General features: G+C 47.3%; 1 protein-coding gene across 6 annotated transcripts in view; it reads left to right on the top strand.

The window, feature by feature from the left end:
• The first annotated feature begins 3,192 nt into the window (after nucleotides 1–3,192).
• RUNDC3B (RUN domain containing 3B) overlaps nucleotides 3,193–27,143 on the top strand; it is a 107,778-nt gene continuing 83,827 nt past the window's right edge. For 4 of the 6 annotated variants that reach the window (XR_012902054.1, XM_075922427.1, XM_075922426.1 and 1 more), the window contains exons 1-2: nucleotides 3,193–3,436; nucleotides 25,173–25,288. Coding sequence is in view for 4 of the 6 variants with exons in the window: in XM_075922427.1 (XP_075778542.1) it covers nucleotides 3,333–3,436; nucleotides 25,173–25,288 (220 nt within the window). In the remaining 2 variants the exon portion in view is untranslated. Of the gene's footprint in view, nucleotides 3,437–15,698; nucleotides 15,798–25,015; nucleotides 25,085–25,172; nucleotides 25,289–27,143 lie in introns of those variants that run through there. The other 2 variants (XM_075922431.1, XM_075922428.1) reach the window with 2 other exon arrangements.

Genomic DNA, 27,143 nt, shown 5'->3' with positions numbered 1-27,143 from the left:
AGGAGGGCTCCTAACATCTGTTCTTTGGATCTCCATTTCTTCCCCTATAGGTAGGACAGGATTCAGCCATTGATTAAGGCCCTTTTCTGGCCAGTCTGGGATGCATGTTTCTAAGCAACAGTACAATGAGTTCTCTCAGCCCTTGTATATAGAATGAGTAACTTTTTTGTATCAGAAATTGACTATCCCTTCCCGGGGATAAGTGTTGATATTAGCAATCTGTCATGCTCCATTGGAAAGGAAAGAGTGGAAATATAGAAAGGAAGTGTTGAATGGCCTAGCCTACTCCCTAAACTCAAGGGCTGTCTCCACACTGGCATCCTTTTCCGTAAAAGGGATGCTAATGAGACACATTTAAATATCCCCCACGGCATTTGCATGAACATGGCTGCCGCTTTTTTCCAGCTCGGGGTTTTGCCGGAGAAAAGCGCCAGTCTAGATGGGGTCTTGCGGAAAATAAGCCCTTTTCCGGAAGATCCCTTATTCCTACTTTCAAGGGCTTATTTTCCGCAAGATCCCGTCTAGACTGGCACTTTTCTCCGGCAAAACCCTGAGCCGGAAAAAAGCGGCAGCCATGTTCATGCAAATGCCGCGGGGGATATTTAAATCCCCCACGGAATTTGCAATTCCGAAGTGTCTCATTAGCATCCCTTTTACGGAAAAGGGTGCCAGTATATAGACAGCCTAAGAAATTTACCCACATCTATAAATGGGGGAAACCGTTGGGGCCAGCAGTGAAAGGGAAACAGTTCCAGTAGCAAGGGTAGGAGACATTCATGAAGGGGAAATAGGTAGCTCCTCCTCCTGGGAGTCTCTGGTACCCATTGCCCAGCTAGGAGAGCAGGATTCTGGCTGGCTAACATTCCCCAGTTTTATCCTGGCAAATACACCATGTGGAACCTCTTTTAGTTCAGTTCAAGCAGCCTACCCTATCCAAATTAGGAATTGGAACCTGGCCTGACATGCTTTGAGTCTGGTTGATCACGCATTTAGGAGGATCAGGAAGGAACTTTCACTCCCATGAGTGAGTTGGAGGAAGACCAGTGAGTTTCTTGCTTTCCTTGCAGCACCTTAGAATAACGCAGAATGGTTCTCAGAGGTAAAAGATCTAGAATTTTGGTGACAGGCTTTGAATTGAAGTGCTAGGGTGAGACCTTGTGCCTTTCATAGGCCAAGGTCCCACCTTGAGACCCTGCTGTACCTTATGTTCCCCTCTCAGGCAAATGGGTGCTAATATTCAGACCTTAATTCTTGAGTGTAGGCAGAGGCAAACCTACTCCACCTTGTGAATTATATGGTAAGGAGACCTGTCATTCTCCACACTGGAACTAATTAAATTCCTGGTACAGAAGTATGAGTAGTGGTTCTACTACAATATAAATACCAAATGTATGTTTGAATAAATTGACTGGGCCCATTCGGCTCATCAGAGCCTTGGTAGATTAGCTATGGGCTCAGCAGGCTGCATCAGTAAAAAACTGAAAATCTGTAACTTAAAACCGTTAACACCTAGAGATGACATCAAGCTTGTACCCAGAGAGGCTAGAGAACACCCTACTATCCACTCAAAAAAAGCATCTAGAAATCTTCTCTGTAGAGCAGGGTATCCTTGTATTAGATGAGCAGGCATGGAGAAATACTGAACAGAAAATAACTGTAGTTCCCTATATAAGGAATCACAATATAATTTGCAACATAAGCTACAAGGTGGGTTAGTCATTAGACATTGAAAATAAGTCATTAGCTGTCAACTAGCCACCCGGGTGGGAAAAGCTGAGTCACAGGTTTCTCTTCAATTATTTAGGATAGGTTTTTTTTTCAGATTATGGAATGAGAAGATTTGACTGTCATGGGTCACTGTTTACAGCTCCATCAGTTAAAGAAATGGTATATCATGTTCACATAGTCAAGGAGCAAGTCAACCTGCTGCCCAATAAGCTTTCCAATACACCAGAATTGAAGAGCACCCCTCTCCCCACAAGCAACAGTGTTCTTTGTAGAAGAACAAAAACTTTATTTATTTAAGAAACTGTGGCAACAGGAAACCTCACACAAAAAAACCCAGCATGCACCTGGTATTCTCATCTCCCTGAAAACCTGTACAAAAGGGAAATACCCTACCACTGAGGAATCTCAGCTCAACTGAGCTGATCACTGAAAACTACATCCAAAGTGGCAACCACAGGATTCAACTATTGGCTCACTAAGCTTAGTCTGGGCAGATAATTCTACAGGACCAGCCAGAGCCATAGGCACACCATGACAAGAAGTCTAAAAGACTCTGTGCCTGAGGGGTCATGGCTCTACCTGACAGTTCAGTGGGCCAAACAGGGGAAGCACAGAGATGTGTGGGGCTGTGCAGTGAATAGGAACAGGGAGGGAAATCTCCAGGAGATCCACAGAACAGAGAGAACCTGAGGGCAGTTTGCTTGAGGCAGAAGTGCAAATGTCCCCAATGGGCAGTTTCCCTTTCCCTGGAAGGGACTGGAGGTAGCATGGGCCTAGACTAGGGCAGTGTGCTCTGGGATATCCTTGCCTCAGCTGCCCCCTACCAGGAAGGAAGGGGCATAGCTAAGAGGCCAACCCCTGGGATTTACCCAGCTCTGCCTGTTGGGCCAGCAGGGAGTGGGGCCAGGATGCCAGGGCCTACCCTGCTCCACTGGCCAGGGAGGGGGGCTGGGGCTTACTTCCTGTCCTACTCGTCCTGCCCACCCACCCAAATTCAGGACTCCCTCAAGTGGGCCCTCTGACTACACCTAGGGTCGCGCCTATTGGCCTCAAAGCTACTGGGGTGGAATTTCATATATCACAGCGGGGATGTAAGTGAGGGTCCTTCCCCTACGGCACTTGCACCCTCCCCCCATCGCCTACCCCCGGCCTCCTTTTCCCATTCTCAGCGGGCGGGGGTCCTCAGGAGCCACCCCTCCCTCCTTCCGACGCCCCGCCCCCGAGGTGTTCCGGCTCCGCCTCCTCGCCGACTTCCCACGCGACCCGCGCCGCATCTTCGCCCACTTGACAGTTGGTTCCGCGAAGAGCACGCGCGCCTTTGAAGCATCTAAGCCCCGCCCCCTCCCGCCGTGTGATTGGCTGACGGAGCCGGTGCTCTGCGGTCTTGGCAGCCGGGACTCTGTAGGCGCCGCGGTTGCTCGGGCTGCCGAAGGCGGGGGACCCCGGCTCCCTCCCCGCCTCTGCCGGCCGGATGCACAGCGAGCGGCACCTGCCGCCCAGACACCGGCGAGCGAGACACCCTGTGGCGGCAGCGGCCCGGAGAGCAGGAGGCCGGGAACAAAGGCTCCACGGCAGCCCCTGCGGCTCCCGCTGCCTCCCGGGCGATGGCTTCCCTCAGCCTTGTGGGGCTGAATGTCTCGGCGCGTAGGAAGAGCGTCCAGTCCCGCAACGCGGCGGTGGAAAGGAGGAACCTGATCACGGTCTGCAGGTGACTCCCCAGCCCGGCGGCTCCTCCCTCTCGTGCCCGCCCTCTGGGGAGGCGAGGTCCCCTCCCGCCCCACCCCCGCGGGGGTTGCTGCCCGCTGTGCCCGCTTCTCTTCCCCCCGCCCCTCGCGCCCCGCCTTGTGCAGGTGAATCTCCCTCTCCGCCCTCCGCAGGTGAACCCCACCCCGGCGCCCTGGGCAGCGTGTCCGCAGGGCGGTATTGTGTGTGGCCTGGCCCAGGGCTTTAGTGGTCCCTGGCTGGCAGCGTGGCAGGCTAAGCGCTGTCCTGCCCTCGGTGTGTGCGTGTTGGGGGGGCTGCCTGGCTTTGGGGCTGCAGTGGGATTAAAAACGAAGGATGGGAGTTTCCCTTCTGACTCAGCGCCTTTAAAAATGGCTGTTTAGCAGCCACCCAAGGGCCCGGCATAAATTGCGTGCCTGCTTTATTCTTCTTCACTTTTACAAGGCAGTGAGTGTATCTACAGGACTATAAAGCTAATGCGATTTAATCAAAATACTGGGACTACTAGCTCAGCCGGGTAGCTTGAGACAAAAGATATTTTTTTTTTTGGAAAAGCGTACTTGTTAGAGATTTTGCTGTATGATTATGAATATTTATCAGCTCTATGTGTATTCACAATAGATAAAGCAAGAGTCAAAGTGGATTTTAAACATTTGAGGATGTTTAATTCAAGCCATGTCTTCATTCAGGCTTTCCTCATGTATGTTGTGAGGTACAGTTGAATTTCTCTATGCAGAACAATATCTTTAACTGGTTCTAATTTTTATACCCACTTACATTGGTAAAACTTAAAGTGAAGGTTGAAGCTCTCTTATTCGCTGTGTACATGTAGTACAAATATAAAGTTACCAACTTTTAAAAGGTAAGTGGTAGATGCTTACAAAAACAGATGCATTGAACCCAGTTTTTTTACTCTTATTTAAGTTAAATATCATTAAAGTGTTCATTTTTCGTATTTTAAAATTCTTCTGTGAAAGCATGGACTTGAGATGATTCTGTCCCACTCTAAAATATGTATTATTTATTTCACACACTTCAACAGTTCTTCTGGTGCTGTAGCAGTCTTGTAAATGTGAAGCTTATTTTTGCTGCCTGTGCATTATTACCTATTTAAATCATAGGAAACCTTGAGTAACAGTACAATAATGTTGTGAATATGAATTCCTAGCCCCATCAACATAATGTAGGCCATCAAATAGATTATTTAAATATTGACTAAAATGCCATGTAATAACTTTTAACTAATTGAAAATAAGTGTATTCTAAAAACGCTGAATAGATGCTTAACTGTAGCATCTCTATAGTATAAAATATTTTTCTCCATATATACCATTATATTTTCAAATTAAGGCTTTCACATAGGGATTGACAAGTGACACAAAATAACATGACATGAGGCTTACGAAATGATAAGGATGCCCACATTTGTTTCTTGGCACCTTCTCCTTCACATCAGGGTATACTCCTTAGATCCTGCTTGTAGAATTCTTTCTTTCATACTGTCTGTAGCTTAGTGGATAAATTACAAGCTTGAATCAACCCATATCGTCCTAGCTGCTGAAAGGAAAGAGGAACATGTTTTTTTCCTCAGGTCTTGTTTACATACTGCTATGATGTATGCAGCAGGGGTCAATTTAGTGCAGTGGTCCCCAACCATTTGGAGGTGCCAGGGCGCGGGGCTGTTCACCCGCTGGGCGCCAGAGGGCAGGGACACTCGTGCGCCCGGGGCGGGGCCGCACATATGCCACACCCCCATGAGTCACGTGCCTGGGGCCAGCAACTCTATGCACCACGTGGCCACGGGCGGGGCCACCCACTCACCGCAAGCCTGGGGCTGGCACCCCCCCCATACCCGCGCGGCCAGGGCCGGCACTCCCCCTATAGCTGCGTGCCTGGGGCCGGGGCAGCCAATTTGCCACGTGCCTGGGGCCAGGGCGGCCAATTCGCCGCATGACCAGGACTGGCGCTCCCCATGTGCCCGGGGCAGGTGCTGCGTATGCGCAGCGCGCACCTGTGGCCAGCACTGAGCATGCGCCATGTACCCAGGGTGGGGTCAGCCCCGAGCACTTGGCGGGCTCACACAAATGCCCCTGCGGGCACCATGTTGGGGACCACTGATTTAGGGGATCTAGCACAGTGGTCTCCAACCTTTTTACACCCGAGATCACTTTTTAAATTTCAGGGCAAGACAAGATCTACCCTAGCCCTTCCCTAAGACCCCACCTATTCCTTGAATCCCCTCTCCATTCCCCTCCTCTCCATTATTTGCTGTCCCCAGCTCTTACTCACTCTCACTGGATTAAGACCGGAGGTGAGGGATTTGGGTGTTGGAAGGGATGAGAGGTGCAAGCTCTGGAAGGGAATTTGGGTGCTGGAGGAGGTGGAGAAGGGGATGCTCACTCAGGGAGTGGGTTCCCAGGCTGGAGAATGTTGGGATAAGGTGGACGATTGGGGTGCTGAGTAAGCTGCAGGCTTGTGGATGTGCTGGTGTAGGAGTTTGGGTTGAGGTATATGAAGGGCACAGGGTTGGGTGTATGATGGGCTCAGGGCATAGGTTTGCAGTGTGTGGATGGTGCAGGAGCATTGTGGCAGAAGACTGAGGATGTGAGGGTGCAGGAGTTTGGGGATGTAAAAGGTTCAGGGCATGGGGTTCAGGTGTGTGAGGGGCTCAGGTTAGGGATCTGTGGTGGGTACAGGAGTATTATGATGCTGTGGCCAGATGGGGGCTTGTTGGCCAAGTATAGACGTGCGCAGCACATTTCATTAGGGTGTGCGCCCAAAGAATTTTTTTAAAATGTACTCTTTGACCCCCATTAGCCTCACCCCCATTAGCCACTCCCCCTGGCTCCCATTAGCCACACCTCTGGAGGTAACACTATCGGTGCAATATGGACACGTGACCAGAAGTAAAAGGTGTCATGTGACACCCCCCCCCCCAAGGACTTTTCCCACCATCCTCCTACCAATAGGGATTATTTTGGCCCCCACCAAACCCCCCTCATGCAACTGTCCTGCAATTGCATTAACCCAATGTGTGTGACATTAACTCGGGGAGCAGAGAGGCTGGGGAAAGTGTTCCCTCTAAGAGTTTCCTCCCATGAGCAGAATACATTTTGTGTTGTGGACCAGTACTGAGTTTGTGGCTTGTTTGTATGTCCCACTGTGGCACCCAAGTTATTAATAAATATCTTATAAATCTCTACCCTTTCCCTCTGCTGCCCTGTCTCCTCCCCTTGCTCCATCAGCTCCCCTGGTGCCTGCTACCCTCCCCAACCCCTCACCCACCTCTGCTCTCCTGATACCTGCCCCCCTCCACCAGCCCTTCTCTCCCCCCGTGCCCACTCCTCTAGGAGCCCCACTCTGATCACGTGAGCTATCCCTCCTCATCCCCTCTCCTAACACCTCCCTCTACACACCTGCCCTGCCTCTCTCCTCTGGTGCTGGTCCCTTCCCTACAGGTGTCTGCCCTTCTGCTTCACCCCCAGAATCCCCTGCACCTTCCCTTTACCCTTGCACCCTCCTGATGCCTCCCCCTTCCCTCACTGCCCCTGCCCCCTTTTTCCCTGATGCCCACCCCCTCACCACCCTCTGCCCCCGTTCCCCTCATGCCCCTGTGCTTTCACACATGCCTTGCTCCATCGCCGCCTTCCTCATGCCCACCCCTTCTTTCAAGCCTTCTCCCAGCACCTCCCCTTTTCCCCTTTAGCCTCTAAAGCCCTTCCCCTCTCCTCTCCCAGCATTATTCTGTCCCCCCTCTCACTGACACCTCCCCTCCTGCTCTTTTCCTCATTGTCTCCACTTGTCCCCCTGGCATTTGTCTTTCTCCTCCACCTTGTCCCTTGGTGCCTTCCCATTTCTTCTCCTGACCTGCCCCCCTCCCCTCAGCACAAGCCCCTTCCTCTCTGACCCTTCCCCTATTCCCTCCTCCTCCAGCAGCCGCCAGCTGGTCTGTAACAGAGTTCTAGGGTCGCCCTGACTTTCACCCTTCTGGTGCTCCCCCTACTCCAGTGGTCTCCAACCTTTTTACACCCTAGATCACTTTTTAAATAACAGACCAAGCCACGTCTTGGGTGCCACCTCGCCCCTTGAAGCACCACCCTCTCTATTCTCCTCCTCTCCATCACTTGCTATCCCCAATCCTTATACTGCTGCTTTTTTTTTCTTCCAATTCTTCTGTAGGAAGAGGTTTTTCCAATATTTGGCCTATCCAGACTGGACCAAATGCCAGAAAAACTCCTCCTTTTGGAAGCCCCCTTGTTCCTCGTGAAAAAAGGAATATAGGGGTGACTGAAAGATCATGTTTGCTCTTCCACTAAAAAAAACAGAAGAACAAATGCATCTCTGGATGCAGAAGAGTTTTTCTGGGATATCTCCAGAATCTTGAAAAACTCCTGCAGTCTTATCATACCCTTGCTGGGTTGAGGACAGGAGGTGTAGGCTCTGGGATGGGAATGAGGGATTTGGGTGTGGGAAGGGGTGAGAGGTGCAAGCTTTGGGTATGTCTACACTGCCACCCTAGTTTGAACTAGGGTGGCTAATGTAGTCATTCGAACTTGCAAATGAAACCTGAGATTTAAATATCCTGGGCTTTATTTGCATGTTCCCGGGTGCCGCCATTTTTAAATGCCCCATAGTTCAAACTACCTGCCCAGGCTACATGCGGCACGGGCTAGGTGGTTCGAATTAAAGCTCCTAATGCGAACTACTGTTACTCAGTATTTAAATCCCAGGCTTCATTTGCAAGTTCGAATGACTACATTAGCCACCCTAGTTCGAACTAGGGTGGCAGTGTAGACATACCCTCTGGGAGGAAATCTGGATGCAGGAATAGGTGGAGAAGGGGATCCTGGCTCAGGGAGGGAGCTCCCGGCCGGGCAATGTTGGGGTACTAAGCAAGCCACTGGTTTGTGGATGTAAGGGTGCAGGAATTTGGGTTGGGGTATGTGAGGGGCTCAGGGCAGGGGGTTCCAGTGTACAGATATAGGATGTGGGGCATGGGGAAGTGCGGGAGTGGCTATGGCCAGATGGGGGCTTGGCCCCAATTGGGGATTTGTTGGCCAGGCTTCATTTTTAAATAAAAGATTGTCAAACACAAAAAGTTTCTGCATTGTCTTTATTTATGAGAAGGGCAGGGAACCGGTCTTGAGTCAGGGGTCACTGTCCCACAGAAAAGTCAGTTGGGAGCAGGGGACATGGTACTGGGGAAGGGTGCCAGTGGGGCCAGGGTTCTACGGCTGGGGGCAGGGGAGAGGGAACAGAGTGCAGGGGGTGGGGGGAGGGCAGGGGACAGGGTGCCAGTGGGAGACAAGTTTCTGCAGCGGGAGACAGGGTGCCGGGGGGCAGGTTTCTGCAGCGGGGGAATAGGAGGACAGTTCTGTGGCTGGGGGCAGGGGCGAGAGAATGGGGACAGGAGGGTGGGGGACAAGGTTCTGGGGCGGGGAGTCTACTATACCAGCCTCGGAGGTAAGCCTCTGCCACGCGCTGCCTCCAGGGCTGACCCTCCCCCCACAGAGGAAGGAAGCCCCGTTGCACACTCTCTCTCCCCTCCCACCGAGCAGGGAAGCCTGCGAACGAGGCCCCTCAGGGCCCCCCGCGGCCAGCCGCGCTGCTCCCAACCTCCTCCTCCCCGGGCCAGCCACGCTGCACCCGATCCCCTGCCCGGGGCACCCCCCACCTCTCTTACTCTTTCCTCCCCGCGGGGTTTAAACTCTCCGCGCTTGACGGAGTAGCAGGGTAATGTTGCTGCGTCCCTGCCGCCTCTTTCTGCGGGATCCTAAGACCCGCCAGTTTTGACCACGCAGCTGTGCATGCGTGGCAAACAGGCGCAGTGCCTGTTCCCCAGAGCGCACTGCTTCTAGTGCAGGGGCTTGCACCCCTGCACCACAGGCGGCCCTTTGAAACATTAGGGTGTGCCTGTGCACACCCCGTGCGCACACCTATGTTGGCCAGGCTTCATTTTTAAATAAAATATGTCAAACTTACAACATTTCAACATTGTCTGAGAGGGGTGGGAAATCTGTTTTGTGTCAGGGGCCATTGATCCACAGAAAAATCAGTCGGGACTACACAAGAAAGATGCAAATAAACAACTCCTCCAAAACCCTCCTAGCTTCACTGATGTGACTCCAACTGAAATACCTCTCTCCCCTGGCACTCCACCCTCATGCGGGAGGGGGAAGGGTAGATAGGACTGAGGTTCAAGGCCTCAGGCTAGCTAGACTAACTCTTTCTGGGTTCCAGGGTTAGTGGATTTTGTAGGCTGCTTTATGCTCTGAGGTATGGCTAAAAATGAGGGCTCCAGTGTGCGGGACAGGGCTGCCAGTGAGTGGGATAGAGATGGGAGTGCAGAATCTGGGTGGAAAGTAGGGTACAAGAGCAAGCTGAGGGTAGGTGTCTGCTCAGAAGGGAGGGGGAAGGAGCAGGATGCTATTGAGGGTCTGGCCAGGGGGAGAGGTCAGGGGACTTGTGGGGGTTTGGCCAGGGGGCAGGGCAGGGTGCTAGTGGGGGTCTGGCCAGTGGGAGGGAGTAGGAACAGCTCAGCTGATATTTGGGGGTCTCCAGGGAGCAGGATCTCTGGGGCAGGATCTGCAGTCAGCTCTGGAAGAAGCACACATGTGGCTTCTTTAAGAAATGCAGCCACTCTGGATCTTGCGCCACCATCTTAACCCTCCTCCCTCTTCCCCCCTCTCCCCCCCACCCCTCCAGCCACCTGCCTGGAACATGGGGAAGAAAGGGAAGACAAGAAAGCACGTGCACTGTTGTGGGCAGGGGAGGAGCATGCACTTTGTTTTCCCTTCCTTCCCCATGCTACCTTCCTTACTTCCTGTGGTGCAGAAAGCTGGAGCTAGCTCCATTTTTGTAGGAGGCTGAGTGTCAGCGCGGGCTCCTCATTGAAGGCAGAGGAAGCAAGGTGGGCGGGGCTGGGAACACTGCCTTGCGATTGACTGACAGTGCCCCCACAATCGACCAGTCAATCGTGATCGACTGATTGGTGACCACAGATCTAGCAGGTCTTCACTAGATCCACTAAATTGACCACATTCTCCAGTTGGCTTCTGTACTTGAAAGGAGTAAGGTAAGTCAGTGGGAGAGCATCAATGCAATGCAGTGTGGACACTGCAATAAGCTAACCTAAGCTACACAAACTTCATCTACATTATTCGTGTATCTGGAGTAGTAATTTAGGCAGCTATACCCTGGGAAAGTACCCCAACATCCAGACTTCAGGGAGTGGTCCACTACTCTACTTTTCAAGTAAATATTTTTTTGTACTTTCCTCTAGAACAGTTTGAAAAGGCTAAATACAATAACTGAATAAAGTGTGCAAGAAACAAATCCGTTTTGTGTTTACCCATTGGGTTTCAAATGGCATAAATAAAATTCTCTAGTTTTGTCAATTCCTTTTGACTGGTGGAAAAGCAGTGGAAGTGCTGATGCTGCCTGCTCACAGACTTAGTTTCAAAATTTACTAATTACTATTGTAACCATTTTTTTTTAAATCAGAGCTTACTGTCTGGAAAGTTGTGGTTTAGACCTAATCTCTTTTGTTACAAAGGAAAATTTCCTACTCTCTATTGGAGAATGATTTTTCTTTAATTCTGATATTTAACACATATGTGACTGAAAAATAGGCAACAGAATATGTGAATGAATGAGTTGTACATTCCTATAGTCATGCTCTAAAATAACAATATGTTTACAATTAGAATAAAACAGTTTAACATTCTGCTGCTGCCTTTCTCACCAATGCTCAAAATTAAAATTTTCAAAGTTGTATGTCTTGGGAGAGAGGAGTTTATGTTCACTTTTAAAGCTGGTATATGTTAGGGGTGTGAATGGTTACCTGTAAGACTCACCCTTAACAGGTGAGGCTTACTGGTTCCAATTAATAGGTGAGGGCTGGAACAGCTCCCTGTGGTCAAGGGGCTGCTCCAGCCAGCAGGGCCCACTGCGGACAGGGCGCTCTGGCCAGCCAGCCGAAGCAGCTACTGCCCCTGGCAGAGCTGACCGGAGCTGCTCTAGTCTGTCTCACCTTTGGTTGGTTAAATGGGATTTTGCATCCCCAGTATATCTTATCAATTATTTCTATCCTTTTGAGTTTTTTTTTAAAGAAAAATGCAAGGAATAGTTTTATGGAAGTAATCAAAACCTGTCTTCGATTATTAAGCCTTTCTGATATTGTAAAGTTTTCTTCAGTAGGTGTACACTAAAAAACTATAAAGAACCAATCAAGTAGCTCATTGTAATACATTATCTATTTGAGACACTCTCGAATACTGTTGGTATTAGGGACGTGAAAGGTTTACTGGTTCTGGTAAACCTGTGAATGGTGGGGGCTGGAACAACTTGCAGTCAGGGGGCTGCTCTAGCCCTACAGTTGGGTCCACCTTAGACAGGGGCTACTTTCTGTCTGCAATGGGCCTGGGCACCATGCAGGCAGGGGCTGCTCCAGTGGGAGCTGGGAGTTGGCATCAGCCCCATCTTTAAAGCGGGGCTGGTATCCAGGTATCCAGGAGCCCCATGGGCTGGGAGGGCTATTCCAGCTGGGCTGTAGTGATTCCCCAGCCTAGCTCCTGCTTTAGTTGGTTAACCAATTAAAAGTTAGGTCAATCTAAGGCTACATCTACATTACAAAGAAAAGTTGGAAAAAGATATGCAAACTGCAATTTTCATATCTTTCTCCACTTTTCTGTCAGAAGAGACTTTTTTGAAATTTGACATGTCTACACAGCACCAAATTTCAGAAAAACCTGCTCTTTTGAGCCATCCCTTCTTCCTTATAAAACAAGGTTTACTGGGATGGCGAAAAAACGTGTCCGCTTTTCCAAAAATGTTTTTGGAAAAGCAGATGCGTTCCTTGGACGCAGCAGTGCTTTTCTAGAATACCTCCGGTATCATGAAAAAGCGCTGAAGTCTAGATGTAGCGTAACATTTAACTGGCTAACTGATGAACCAGGATTTTACATCCCTCGGTGGTATAAGGAGTGTCATTAGTGTACCCTTAGGTGATTTAGTCAAATGTGGAAAGTTCTCTGTTTTTATTAAAAGCCATCATATTATTATAAATCTATTTAAAAATTTGAACATCTGTTAATAGCTTCAGTGCTTTGCTAGCAAATTGCATATCTTATTTCGAATCAATTTTGAAATTTGGTGCATCTACACAGTGCCAAATTTTGAAATGACACACTATTTCGAGCTATTCCTATCCCTAATACCACGAGCTTTACTGGGATGGTGAAATAGTGTGTCTGTTGTTTCGAAAAACAGTTTAAAATAAGAGGTGGCTTATGTAGACATGGGGTAGCTATTTCAGGATACCTTGGATATCCCGAAATTGCCATGCAGTGTAGATGTACCCAAAGAGGAGAGTTTTTCAGATTATCATTCTGAAAAATCTTTGGTATTACTTCACCATATCTCTTTGAAATATTGTCTGAATTATTTTAATTTTTACTTACCCTTTTACTGCTGATTTTTCTGTGCTTGCTCTTCATTAACTAAATGACAGAATATAGATGGATTACATGACCATTTAGAGACTCTTAAAATTGTAGATTTTATTATTATGCCACAAATTCAGGCTCACAGTCAGATAAGATAGTATTGTCACATTATTTTCATAAAATGACTCTTGGTTGTCACATTTTTGCATAGAGCCTTGAAAACTATTCCCCAAACAGGCTGACTCCTTTCTATCATGATTACAACAGGATATATAGGGTTGGCCTGAGGATTTTCAGGTGAAGGTGTCTTTTGGTTTGTTCAGCCTGACTACAGTACTTGTGCTGGCATATATGTATAGTTATTAACTTTTTATATTTTGCAAGAGACTGTTTAAAATAAATTGAAAAGGTTGGGGGAGAGACTACTTTACCATTTTTTAAAAGCACTTATAATTATATGATGGCTTTTAATAATTAATCTATTAACAGCTTCAGTGCTTTTCTAGCAGTATTGTCTCAGAATGTGTTGAGATTTCATAGCCTTGACATCCAGAAGGAAGCATCAAGTTCTTTGACAATTTATCAACTTCGGTGCCATCTTTTCCCTGTATGGTGGAGATTGTCTTCTGTGTTCTTATCTCAAATCTTTAAAGGTAAGATGAAAGAAAAGTGATATTCAAAGTTGAAGAGACTTACAGATTTATATTGGGGATCTCTCCATATAGTGGAGCCATTACTCAAACTCCCTGTAGAGAGTCTTCAAAAACTTGACTGCTGTTACCTTTATATTAATGCAAGCAAAGAATCTGCCTCAATATAGATGTTTGATCCAGTAAGCATAGTGTGGCCATAAATTTCTGTTAGAGGTTCCACACAGAGAAGCGTTAAGTTTTGGAATTTCTGTATAGGTTCCACTTTTGAATGTGAAAGTCCTGTGTCAATGCTCATAAATTCTTTGAGACAGGTTACACTGAGTCCCTGAAATAGTATCTACTGAAGATTCTAAATGAGGTGCTTGGAGTGTTTTAAAGATGTTTATCTTAAAGCAGATGCCTTGCTGACATCCAAAGTGTGGCCTTACGCCTCTGCTCTATGAAGAGAGGTTTCAATGCAGGCAGGAACATTTGCAATAAACAATCATAGGATCTACATATCAGCACAGAACCACTTTTCATTGAAGGAGACTTCAACACTAGGATGTAAGTGACTAGTCACTTCCCCTCCTCCCCCCATTGCTGCCTCTATTGGACACTGCAAGTGGGGGGAGCAGGAGCCGGTGCTGGGGAGGCAGGGGAGTAGCAGAAGGCAGGGAAGTAGCGAGGACCAGGTGCAAGTGGGGAATCAGCTGATTCCTGGCTCATGTCCAGTCCCAGATGCTGCACCTCTGCTCTTAATATGTTTGTTTAAAAATCAGAAGTGCATTGGGGGGGAGGGACCCTGCTGCAGCTCCCCTGCTTATCAAGTAGTTGATTAAACTAAATTTAACATCCCTATTCAAGACCACGGAGTTGAAGATAAATGGCATTGCGCTAGAGCCTGAACTATAAGTGATAAGGTGGATTAATTCTAATATTTTTGGAAATATTGTTTTGAGATATCATTGCATTTCCACACTTTGATGCTTCAGAATTCAAAGACTGTGACTCCTGAGCAGAATTGTCACAAAGCCGAAACTCCCATGTACAGGAGTTGATGAAACAATGCTTCTGCATAGACAGAATTATGTAAGGCACCTGACAGTGGGCAAGTACTGCTTCATGACGCTTGTATTTCAAAGCTGAGAACTGTTTGGTTATTTAATAGAATAGAGAGATAAGTGGCTGAGATAATGAAACCTGGAAAGAATTTTGTAGCTTGAAATCTCTCTTTCTCCTTTCCTCCCTCCCAAGAGAAGTTGGTCCTCCCCAACACCTTATTTCTAACATTCAGGAGCTGGACAGAACGACAGCACTGCATACATTAGGTGGAATAGTCATTATTTTTCTTGTCGTCTAGCTGCTTGAATGTAGATAGTCAAGGCATTGAACTTCTGTTATATTACCAAGGCTGAGAGCTGCCTCACAAAGCTGGACTCCCCAATAATCAAAAGTCTTGAAGTTAGGGTCATAACTCAAACCCTATTTGTCCAGCATTGGCAGAGTTGTCTAATGAAAAATTAAGCCACCTGTGCTTTTCAGCCTGAGATAAGTAGCATTGATGCAGATTTCTTCAGTTTGCTCTTAGTAGCTAAGACATTATTCTGTTTCCATTTGTACTACATGCATCTGAAGTAATGAAACTTGATAACAATGAAATGTCACAGGACAATTGATGGTAAATCGTTTAATGGCTTAGGGAATCTCAACTTGTCACCTCTCAGTATAAAATCAAATACTGATGTAATGGGAAGCTGGCAGTGTTTAGTGTGGCTTCAGATCACTTGAGAACAGAGGAAAATGAACTTCTTCACCCTGCCTTTCTTTTCTTGGCTCCATCCCTCCCCCAGCCTTTTAAAAGATGATAGCAAAGAATAATAGTGTAGCAGTACAAAATCACAAATAGAAACATGTCTAGCAGATTCACTCGGTGTTTTAAAATAATATCTATACTTAGAATCTTCTCTTGTTGGGGCATTGTTAACTTGGAATTATGCCGCTTAGCCTGGATATATCCCAAATGAGGTTCCTAAACCCTGTGCAGATGACTGGAACAATTTGTTCTTGTCCTGTTATAAGGATTAGAAGAGGCTGCAAGGAAAAGATGATGATAACCTTCCAGATCTCCATCTGACTTAAAATCTTAATAAGAACTCACAATGTCTTCTGCAGGTTGAAAAATGTAATTGCTTCTATGGCTATTTTTTGCTGGCCCAGTCCATGACTACCTTGAATGAAGAGAATAACGTCTTTGAAGAATGAAATTGTAAGATACTTTATAGAAGCACTGGTTTTTGAGAACCTTCTTAAAGGGCATAATCTGCAGTTAGGGACTGTTGCAGTGGTGTTATAGCTATGCCATGTTTGGAATACCTTTCTCCCTTAATATTAGAAGTACTTCCCCCCCCCCCCTGCATTTTTTTTTTGAGATTAGTCATTTGTATTGTCTGTTGGTTGGTGGTACAAACTACTAAGAATGCTCTCATCCATATTGTATTATGGAGAATTGCAGCATGCCTAATGAAGTAGTAATCTAGCCTATACCACTGTGGCATGTACACAGAGGAACCTGAAAAAGGGAATCAGGTATAACTTTTCTGTAGATTCCAGCCATTGATGGTAGTCTGGCACAATTAGTCTGGTGGCATGGGCAATCTATGTTGCTCAGGAAATCTGTGGGAGGTGTGGCACATGCATGTACATCATTGTGGGAGCTGGTCCACTACACCTTTAGGCTGATCATATGAACTGGTGCCTTGCTGAGGAAAGCCAATGGTATACAAAGTGAAAGAAGAGAAGTTAATCCTTTATTTCTAGCAGAAATTTAGATTTCAGTACTTAAGATCTAGGGATGTAAAATCCTGTTTAATCAGTTAACTATTAAATATTATGTTTAATCAATTAACTGCTTAACTGGGATCCCATGAGCAGGGAGGCCTGACCCAACCAGGCTAAGATAGGGGTTGCTTCAGCCCAGCCGAGTCCATTTCCCTGGAGGCTGGAGTGCCCCCCACACATGGTGTAGTGCAGTGGGCTCAGCCTCAACCAGGGGACTGTTCTAGTCTAGTGGGCTGCTGGTTAACCAGTTACTGGTAGGCGTCACCCAATAAGGGTGTTGCTTACTGGTCCCATTCCTACTAGGATCGTTGGGTTGCCCTTGAAGGAGGGTTAACAGACAGTGACTTCTGAAAATTCCGTTCATCCAAGTTCGCAGCAATTTGCCTAATAAAATTCTCAAACTATCAAGTTCTTTTGTGGAGCTTACTGAGTCTAAAACAGATCTCATAGCTGGATGTAGACTAAATTAGAGTCAGATGGTCTGATTTTCACCTCCATCCTGTCTTTATTAGGGATGTGAACAGGTAACCAGTTACCCAGTAATCATTACCGTTAATGGGTGATGCTTACCGGGTAACCAGTACCTGATAAGCAGCCCATGGCCCATTATGAGTAGAAGCCGGTCCAGCCCGACAGCACTCCAGCTGCTCTGCCCCAGGCGTCCCCAAAGGACGGCACTGCGGGACCAATCTGGCAGGACCCCAGCTGCTCTGCCCCAGGGGTCCCCGATTCAGCCACTGCTGAAACAGATCAGCGGCTGATTCCAGGAAGCCCCGGGCAGCACAGCTCTGCCCGGGGCTTCCTGGAATCATCTGCTGATCTGTTTCAGCAGCGGCTGAATCGGTGACCCCTGGGGCAGAGCAGCTGGGGTGCTGCCGGGTTGGTCCCGCAGCGCCGAGGGGCGGCGCTACGAGACCAACCCCGCAGCACCTCAGCTGCTCTGCCCCAGGTGTCCGGATTCAGCCTGCTGGTGAAACTGACCAGGAACGTCAGTTTCACCAGCAGGCTGAATCCTGATGCCTGGGGCAGAGCAGCTGGGGAGCTGCGGGGTTGGTCTTGTAGTACCGCCCCTCGGCGCTGCGGGACCAACCCGGCAGCACCCCAGCTGCTCTATTGCAGGCATCCCCGGTTCAGCTGCTGCTGAAACTGACCAGCAGCAGCTGAATCAGGGACGCCTGGGGCAGAGCTGGACTATCGTAAGGGGGGGCTATGATGGGTCTGGGGTGGCATCCCCTCCCACCCCACTCCAGACCCCTCATAGCCCCCTCTTCTGATAGTCCGGCATATCTAATAATCCGGCACCCTCTGGGTCCTAAAGGTGCCGTATTATTGGAAGTTTACTGTATATTGTTTATCCTTTTGTTCCAAAATCTTAATGACACCTCAATCTGGGACAGTTCCTTAGATGTACCCCAAATTGGCTCAGGTTTGGGAATCTCCCTCATAGCCTCAGCCACGAAGACCAATGCAAAGAATTCATTTAGTTTCTCCGCAGTGGCCATATTGTCCGAAAGTCCTCCCTAGCATCTCAATCATCCAGTGGCCTCATGGGTTATTTAGCAGGCTTCACGTTTCTGATGTAGTCAATGTTTTTACTACTTGAGTTTTTGGCTAGCTGTTCTTCAGATTCTTTACTGATCATCCTGATTATATTTTTACACTTCATTTACCAGAGTTTATGCTACTTTATATTTTCCGCACTAGGATTTAACTTCCACTTTTTAAACCATGTCTTTTTTGCCTCTCACTGCTTTTTACTTTGTTTTTAGCCACGGTGGCACTTCTTTTTTAGTTTTCTTTTAATGTTTTTTTTTTTTAATTTGGGGATATACATTTAAGTTGAGCTTCTATTTAAACTTTCCACCACAAAAGTTTCCATGCAGCTTGCAGGGATTCCACTATGGCACTGTACCTTTTAATTTCTGTTTAGCCTCCTAATTTTTGTGTAGTTTCCCATTATAAAATTAAATGCTACTGAGTAGGGCTGCTATGGTGGTTTCCCACTAGAGAGATGTTAAATTTTATTATATCATGATCACTGTTAACAAATTGTCTAGCTATATTTTCCTCTTTGACCAGGTCCTGTGCACTTCTGAGGACTAAATCAAGAATTGCTTCTTCTCTTGTGGGTTCTAAGACTAGCTGCTCCAAGAAGCAGTTATATAAGGTGTTAAGACATTTTATCTCTGAATCCCATCCTCATGTAAAATGTACCTAGTCAATACGGGGACACCTGAAATTGCCCATTATTATTGAAGATTTTTAAAATTTTAATAGCCTCTCTAATTCCCCTGAGCATTTCACAGTCACTGTCTCCATCCCGGTCAGGTGATCAGTAATATATTACCACTATATTCTTAAAGCATGGAATTTCTGTCCATAGAGACTTTCTGGCAGCGTTTGGTCCATTTAAGATTTCTTCTTAATTTGATTCTATGCTTTTTTTCACATATCGTGCCATTCCTGCACCAGCATATACTGTTCTGTCTTTCCAGTATATTTTGCACCCTGGTTTTACTGTGACTCATTGATTAGCCTCATTCCACCAAGTTTCTGTGATTGTATATGAATATTCTAATTTACTACAAGGCACTGTATTTTACCCACCTTATTATTTAGATGTCTAGCATGGATATATAAACACTTGAAGAACATGTCACTTTTTAGCTGTCTGCCATTACATGATGTAATTGAATAGAACTCTTTTTTTCATTTGATTAAGAACATAAGAATGGCCATGTTGGGTCAGACCAAAGCTCCATCTAGCCCAGTATCCTGTCTGCCAACAGTGTCCAGTGCCAGGTGCCCTAGAAGGGGTGTACTAAAGACAATGATCAAGCAGTCCTTCTCCAGACTTTAACAGAGACCAGGGGCACCATTCCGTACCCCCAGCTAATAGCCTTTTATGGACCTAACCTCCATAAATTTATCTAGCTTTTTTTTAAACTTTGTTATAGTCTGATTGTTTCTCATCAGATCCTGCCCGTATTTTATGAGTTTCCATTCCTTCTGTCTTACTACGATATAGAGAACCTCCCCTTAGTGATGTGTCTGTCTGAACCCCACATGCTCTTTTGTATTTTTTCAGCTTTTCACCAGCTTTTAGTTTAAAAACTTCTCTACGACCTTTTTAAGTGCCAGCAATCTGGTTCCATTTTTATTTAGGTGAATCCCATCCTTTCTGTATAGCAGTGGTCACCAACAGGTCGATCGCGAGGCGTCCTGTTGCCCCACCCCCATTTTCCTCCCACCCCCGAAAAGCCCCACTACCTACCTCAAGTGAAAATGGAGGTAGTGTAGGCTTCCGGGGAATGGACAGAAATCCTGCAGCTTAGCGCCACTTCTGGCGATTCCGGAAGTAGTGCTAGCTGCTCTGCCCGGTGTACTGCGGGAGGGAGCATTGGCTCCCTGCACTGCACAGGAGGGGTGAGTCAGCCCTGGGGCAGGCGCGTGCGGGGTTTTCCTGCGCCGGGGGGGGGGGGTCGGTCCCGGGGCAGGCGCGCGGGGGGGCTTCCCTGTGCTGGGAGGGGGTCGGCCCCTGGGGCAGGCGCGCGCTGGTTTCCCTCTGGGGGGCGGGGGAATCCTGGGAGGAGGCAGATACAGGGGATTCTCTGCCTCCACTCCCCTGCCACAGAACTCTGTCTCCACTCCCCACTCCCCTGTCCCCACTCCCCTAACTCTGTCCCCACTCTCCTGTCCCCACTCCCCTAACACTGTCCTCACTCCCCAGTCCCCAGCCACGGAACTCTGTCCCCACTCCCCTCTCCCCAGCCACAGAATTCTGTTCCCCACTCCCCGAACTCTGTCCCCACTCCCCTGTTCCCAGCTACAGAACTCTGTCCCTATTCCTATCCCCAGCTACAGAACTCTGTCCCCACAAAATGTATAATTATAAATGCTTCATTTTAGATTTAAATAGCATGAATAAAAAACAGACCATTTATTTCATAACTATAAACGTGATTTTAATTTTATACATCGCATAATTAAAAAATAAACTGTTTATCGGAGTGCGTAAGTAAGGGCTGGGGATAGCAAATGATGGACAGGAGGAGAATAGAGAGGGCGGGGCTTCAAGAAATGGGTGGGGTTTCAAGAAAGGAGCAGGGTGGTAGATCTTTGCCTGTTTGGAGATTTAACAAGTGATCTTGGGTGTAAAAAGGTTGGAGACCACTGCTGTATAGGCTCTCCCTTTCCCCAAAATTTCCCCAGTTCTTAATAAATCTGAACCTCTCTCCATCATTGCCTCATCCACACACTGATACCCTGAAGTTCTTCCTGTTTAACTGGCCCTCCACATGGAACTGGAAGCATTTCAAAGAATAGTACTAGGGAGGTCCTGGACTTAAGTCTCTTATCTAGCAGCCTAAATTTGACCTCCAGAACCTCTCTCCTATCCTTCCATATGTAATTGGTACCTACATGTACAATGACCACTGGCTCCTTCCCAGCATACCCATAAGTCAATCTGGAAGTCCTGAGGGATCTACAACCTTCGCAAGTCGGGCTAGTCACCATGCGATTCTCCTGGTCATCACAAACCTGGCTATCTATGTTTCTAATGAGTGAATCCCCCATAACCATTATCTGTCTCTTCCTAATAATGGGAGTTCCCACCCCCGGAGTGGTATCCTCATTGTGAGAAGATACCATAAAATCATCTGAAAGGTGGGTTCCAACTAGGGATGTGAAAGATTAACCAGTAAACATAATCCTTAATGGGTGATCTTTACTGGTGCCAGTTAACTGTTACCTGGTGGGGGCTGGAGCAGCTCCCCGCCTGCCATAGGCAGGGGGCTGCTCCAGCCCCACTGGGGTTTGCTGCAGAGAGGAGCTGCTTTGGTTGTCTGGAGCAGCCTCTGTCTTCGGAGGGCCTGGGCACCCTACAGGCAGGGGCTGCTCCAGTGTCTGGGGCCTGCATGCCCTGCGGGCTGTCTGTGGTGGTCTCGCCATCCCCACAGGCAGGAAGGGGCCACTCCAGCCAAACTTGGCTGGAATGGACCCATGCCCAATATAATCGGTTAAACATAGTGTTTAACTAATTAACTAGTTAAACGAGATTTTACATCCTTAACCTTAACATATAGAGAAACTGTTCACAGAATGAAAAATGAAAGATAGTTTAGATACAAGTGGTAATGACTTGATCACATTTATAATGTGCAAGTACAGTAAAACTCTGATGGTCCGGCACTCCTGATGGTCCGGCACTATCAGGAACCTGGAAGTGCTCCGGGCAGCCGGACCATTGGAGCTGCTCTGCCCCCAGCTTCCCTGATTCAGCCGCTGCTAAAACTGACCAGCGCTGAATCCGGGAAGCAGGGGGCTGAACAGCTGGAGTGCTGCTGGGTAAGTCCAGTAGCGCTGCCCCTTGGGGCTGCGGGACCAACCCGGCAGCACCCCAGCTGTCCCGGATTCAGCCGCTGCTGGAATTGACCAGTGGCTGACTCCAGGAAGCCCGAGACAGAGCTGCTCTGCCCCAGCTTCCTGGAATCAGCCGCTGGTCAGTTTCAGCAGCAGCTGACTTGGGTACACCTGGGACAGAGCAGCTGGGATGCTGCTGGGTTGGTCCCCACAGCGCCGAGGTTTGGCGCTACCAGACCAACCCAGCAGCGCCCCAGCTGCTCTGTCCCAGGCATCCTGATTCAGCCGCTGCTGAAACTGACCAGGGCTGACTCCAGGAAGCCCGGGGCAGAGCAGCTCTGCCTCTGGCTTTCTGGAGTCAGCCGCTGATCAGTTTCTGCAGCGGCTGACTTGGGGACACCTGGGGCAGAGTAGCTGGGGTGCTGCCGGGTTGGTCCAGTAGCGCCGAGGAGCGGCGCTGCGGGACCAACCCGTCAGCACCCCAGCTGCTCTGCCCCAGGCGTCCCCAAGAGCAGTTGGGGTGCTGACGGGTTGGTCTCGCGGCGCCAAGGGTCAGCGCTACCGGGCCAACCCGGCAGCACTCCAGCTGCTCTGCTGCAGGCATCCCCGATTCAGCCGCTGCTGAAACTGACCAGCAGCGGCTGAAGCAGGGACTCCTGGGGCAGAGCCGGACTATCAGAGGGAAGGGCTATGAGGGAGTCTGGGGTAGCATCCCCCCCACCCCAGACCCCTCATAGCCCTTCCTTCTGATAGTCCGGCATATCTGATAATCCGGCACCCCCTGGGTCCTAAAGGTGCCGGATTATCGGAAGTTTACTGTACAGTGAATTCCAGATCAGTAATATACTTGATGATGTATTAGGGCCATTTTAACAAAGCTTAAAACAATTAAGCCATATCAGCTAAGAGGGAAGATCTTACCAATTCACATTTTTCTGATTATCTTTTAAGAATACCTTATTAGATGACCAGAAAGCCACTACAAAGTAAGAAGACTGTGCTGGTTTAAAAAACATCCTGGTTTGGAGGGGAAGTGTACATAGCTATAATAAATAAGTAAAAACAAATGAAAGAAAGGGGAAGTTGATAATAATGAATATGTCAGAAGTTAAGAATTATAGGGAAGAACTCTGCTGGCCAGAGATTTATCTTAACGACAATAAGAAGTTTAAAAAAATATTAGGACAGGGGTTCTGAAATTTCATTGCACTGCAACCTTCTTCTGACAACAAATATAACTACGTGACCCCAGGAAGGGGGATTGAAACCTGAATTTGTCCATCTGAGCCCCACTGCCGCAAGCCGAGTGGCCAGAATCCAAAGGCTTCAGCTGCAGGGGGCCTATATGCTGAGCCCTACTACCAAGGGCTGAGGCTGAAGTTGAAAACTGAGCTTCATTGCCCAGGGCTGAAGCCTTCAGTCATTGACTTGGGACCTGGGCAGTGGGTCTTGGGCTTCAGCTTTGGTCTCAGCCCCCAACAAATCTAACGCCAGCCCTGGAAACCCTATTAAAATGGGATTGTGACTCCCTTTGGGATCTCAACCCACAGTTTGAAAACTGCTACATTAGGAACAAAAGGAATCCAGACAATTGAATCAGTCCATTATTAGTTGGAAATGGTAGAATTATTAATGAAAAAGTAGAAGTATTCAATAAATATCAATATCCTGTCTCTGGGGATGAACTGATAGTATGCTCTCATCATATTGGGATAACAATGCTTTTTCTATTCCACTAGTATCTTTGGATAATGTTAAATATAAGACATGAGCTTTAGATATTTTTAAAGCAGCAGGTCCAGCTAATTAGCATCCATGAGTTTTAAAAGAGTTGACTGAAGAACTCACTTGACCATTAATGTTGAAACACATTAAATGAAAAAATGGCTAACTGAAGGGTTTCAAATAATTGTAAATAGGAATAGTGATCAGCTGAGTGTCTTTCAGTAGAGTCCATCAGTAATTGATTATTTGCCATATGCTATTTTTAACATTTTTATCCATGACCTAGAAGAAATTATTAAATCATTGCTAATAAAGTTCAAATATGATCCAAACACTGGGGGAATGGTAAATAAAGAAGAAAAGTCACTGATTCAGAGGCATCTGGATTGCTTGATAAACTGGGCACAAGCATGTATGCATTTTAATATGTTTAAATGTAAATGTATACATCTGTGAACCAAGGATATAGGCCATATTTACATCATAAGGTCTCTATCTTGGGAGGCACTAATGCTGAAAAAGATTTGGGGGGTTATTGTAGATAATCAGTTTAAAATAATCGGTTTTGGGTGCAGCATCAGTCTGATGGTTCACCCAAAAGTCCTAATGCGATTGGCAGTGCAAATGAGAGAATCTCAAGTCATAGAATCATAGAATAATAGGACTGGAAGGGACCTCGAGAGGTCATCGAGTCCAGCCCCCCACCCTCAAGGCAGGACCAAGCTCCGTCTACACCATCCCTGACAGATATCTATCTAACCTGTTCTTAAATATCTCCAGAGAGGGAGATTCCACCACCTCCCTTGGCAATTTATTCCAATATTTGACCACCCTGACAGTTAGGAATTTTTTCCTAATGTCCAATCTAAACCTCCCCTGCTGCACTTTAAGCCCATTACTCCTTGTCCTGTCCTCAGAAACCAAGAGGAACAAATTTTCTCCTTCCTCCTTGTGACACCCTTTTAGACTAGAGATATTATTTCACCTCTATTTAGCACAAACATGACTTCTTCTGAAATACTGCATTTGCTTCTGGTGTCCACAATTCAAGAAGAAAGTTGATAAATTTGAGAAGGTTCAAAGGAGACATGAAGGATTAGAAAAAGACTTGGAGATCAACTTATTTAACTTAAATAAGAAAAAGTTAGTGGGCAACTTGAGTACAATTTATAGGTATCTATATGGGAAATAAACATTTAATAATAGATTCTTCAGTCCAGCAGAGAAACATATAACCTAATCCAATGACAGGATGTTGAATCTAGAGAAAAATGTATACCTTATTTCCATTTCAGTTTAATTATGAGGATAATTAACCGTTGGGACAATTTGAAGGGTTTTTGTGGATTCTCCTTACTGACAACTTTTAAAAATCACAATTGGATGTTTTTTCTGAAATATTTGCTTTAGAGTAATTTTTGGGACGTTCCATGTCCTGTGCTACAGAGTAGATCAGACTAGTTGATCATAATGGTCCTTTCTGGCCTTGAATTCTGTGGATCTATGAAAGCTTTAAGTATAATAATAATAATGATGATGATTTACAATATTTTCTAGGTTACATCTTGTACTTTAGTTAACCGAGAACCATATATGTTATAACTTGAACATCTTGATCGCTTCCAGGTATTTTTATATATAAAATGTGTTTTGTCCCTCTATATCAAATGGTACAATGTATCTATAAAATCAGTATCCCATCCTCCTCTTCTAGGTTCTCTGTCAAGACTCTGATTGATCGTTCCTGTTTTGAGACTATTGATGATTCTTCCCCTGAATTTAATAATTTTGCGGCCATTTTGGAACAGATTTTAAGTCATCGTCTGAAAGGTACATTAATAATTCTCAGTTTTCCAGTTATACTCTCTTTTTATTTTTCTAAAACAATGGAGCCTGCACTATGCTCAGTGAATACAGGCAGTCCCCGGGTTACGTACAAGATAGGGACTGTAGGTTTGTTCTTAAGTTGAATCTGTATGTAAGTCGGAACTGGCGTCCAGATTCAGCCGCTGCTGAAACTGACCGCCAGTTCTGACTTACATACAGATTCAATTTAAGAACCCCAAGCTTCCCCAAGTCAGCTGCTGCTGAAACTGATCAGCAGCTGATTCCAGGAAGCCCGGGGCAGAGCAACTCTGCCTCGGGCTTCCTGTAGTCAGCGCTGGTCAGTTTCAGCAGAAGCTAACTTGGGGACGCCTGGGGCAGAGCAGCTGGGGTGCTACTGGGTTGCTCCAGTAGCGCCGCTCCTTGGTGCTACTGGACCAACCCAGCAGCACCCCATCTGCTCTGCCCCAGGCGTCCTGATTCAGCCGCTGCTGAAACTGACCAGCAGCGGCTGAATCAGGACCTGGGGCAGAGCAGTTGGGGCTCTGCCTATTGGTCCTGCAGCGCCGCTCTGGGCACTACTGGACCAACTCGGCAGCACCCCAGCTGCTCTGCCCCAGGTCCTATCGGCAGCGCCCCAGCTGCTCTGCCCCAGGGTCCAAAACAAAAGCCTGGTCTGCTGGGGGAGGGGGGACACACTAGCTGCGCCTCCCCCCAGCAGACCAGGGACACGGGGAGCAGAGCCGCATCGGCAGCGGGGTGCCGCACCTCTGAGGCTTTGCTCTGGCAAAGTCTCAGAGGCGCGGGAACCCTCCGCTGCTGCCGCTTCAGTCCCGGTGCCTGTGGTCTGCTGGGGACCGTCTCCAGCAGACCAGGGGCACCGGAGCAGCTTACGAACGGGGCTTTCTCGCCCCGGAGCTCGCAGGTAGCAATCCGCCACCTCGACCTCCGGGGCGAGAAAGCCCCGTTCGTAAGTGTGGATCCGACATAAGTCGGAGCCGCGTAAGTCGGGGACTGCCTGTATATGCTCAAAACCTTAATGGATCCAACTGTTTTAAGTTGAGTTTTGCTAATGTAAAACTGAAGTGTAATTATGTCTGTATCTATGTCATGTTACTAGGTTTTTTTAGAGCAAGTGACATTATGCGCTTACTACCTTCAGAGAACACATGGCAGCTGCTACACAGATCAGAAAAACGAATATAAGGGGCTTTCTGTGTAGTGTGTGAGCAAAAGGAATTTTCATTTTGTTTTGAATGCTTGGTTCTTTTAGTAGAATCCAAGTCTTGAATGTCCTTGGCTAATCGGATGCCTAATGAACATTTCAGAAGTTATCCTTTAGATCTGCAATTTCAGTGTGAGAAATTCCTGTTCCAAATAACTATTGAATAGTTCATTTTTTCCCATTCATTTGCATTGGATAGAGTGGCCACGTATATATGAGTGTATAAACTCATACAGGGATAGGAGAGTGAAGTGTGGTGGAGTGACTGCCCGCTGACCCGGGAGGGGGAGGAACGCTGAGCCCTTTTGGGTGGAGCCCTGTCCCACCACATCATATCACTAGCATACAAACACTATTCAGTTTTGCAAGAAATGCTGTGTTTTGTTTTGGGGGAGCTATCACAAGCAGCCTTTGTGTGAACCAGGCAAGATAATTTTTTTTAAGATTCCTGAAAAAGGGAATTTGTTTTACAGGCAGTCCCCGGGTTACGTACAAGATAGGGACTGTAGGTTTGTTCTTAAGTTGAATTTGTATGTAAGTCGGAACTGGTACATATTGATATGTGTCAACAGTGTGCCCTTGTAGCCAAGAAGGCTAATGGCATATTAGGATGCATTAAGAGGAGCATTGCCAGCA

Source organism: Pelodiscus sinensis, chromosome 2 (genome assembly GCF_049634645.1).
Source record: "Pelodiscus sinensis isolate JC-2024 chromosome 2, ASM4963464v1, whole genome shotgun sequence".
Classification (NCBI taxonomy): Eukaryota; Metazoa; Chordata; order Testudines; family Trionychidae; genus Pelodiscus; species Pelodiscus sinensis.
The sequence above is the reverse complement of the archived record's forward strand: the minus strand, read 5'-3'. Positions and strand labels throughout refer to the sequence as shown.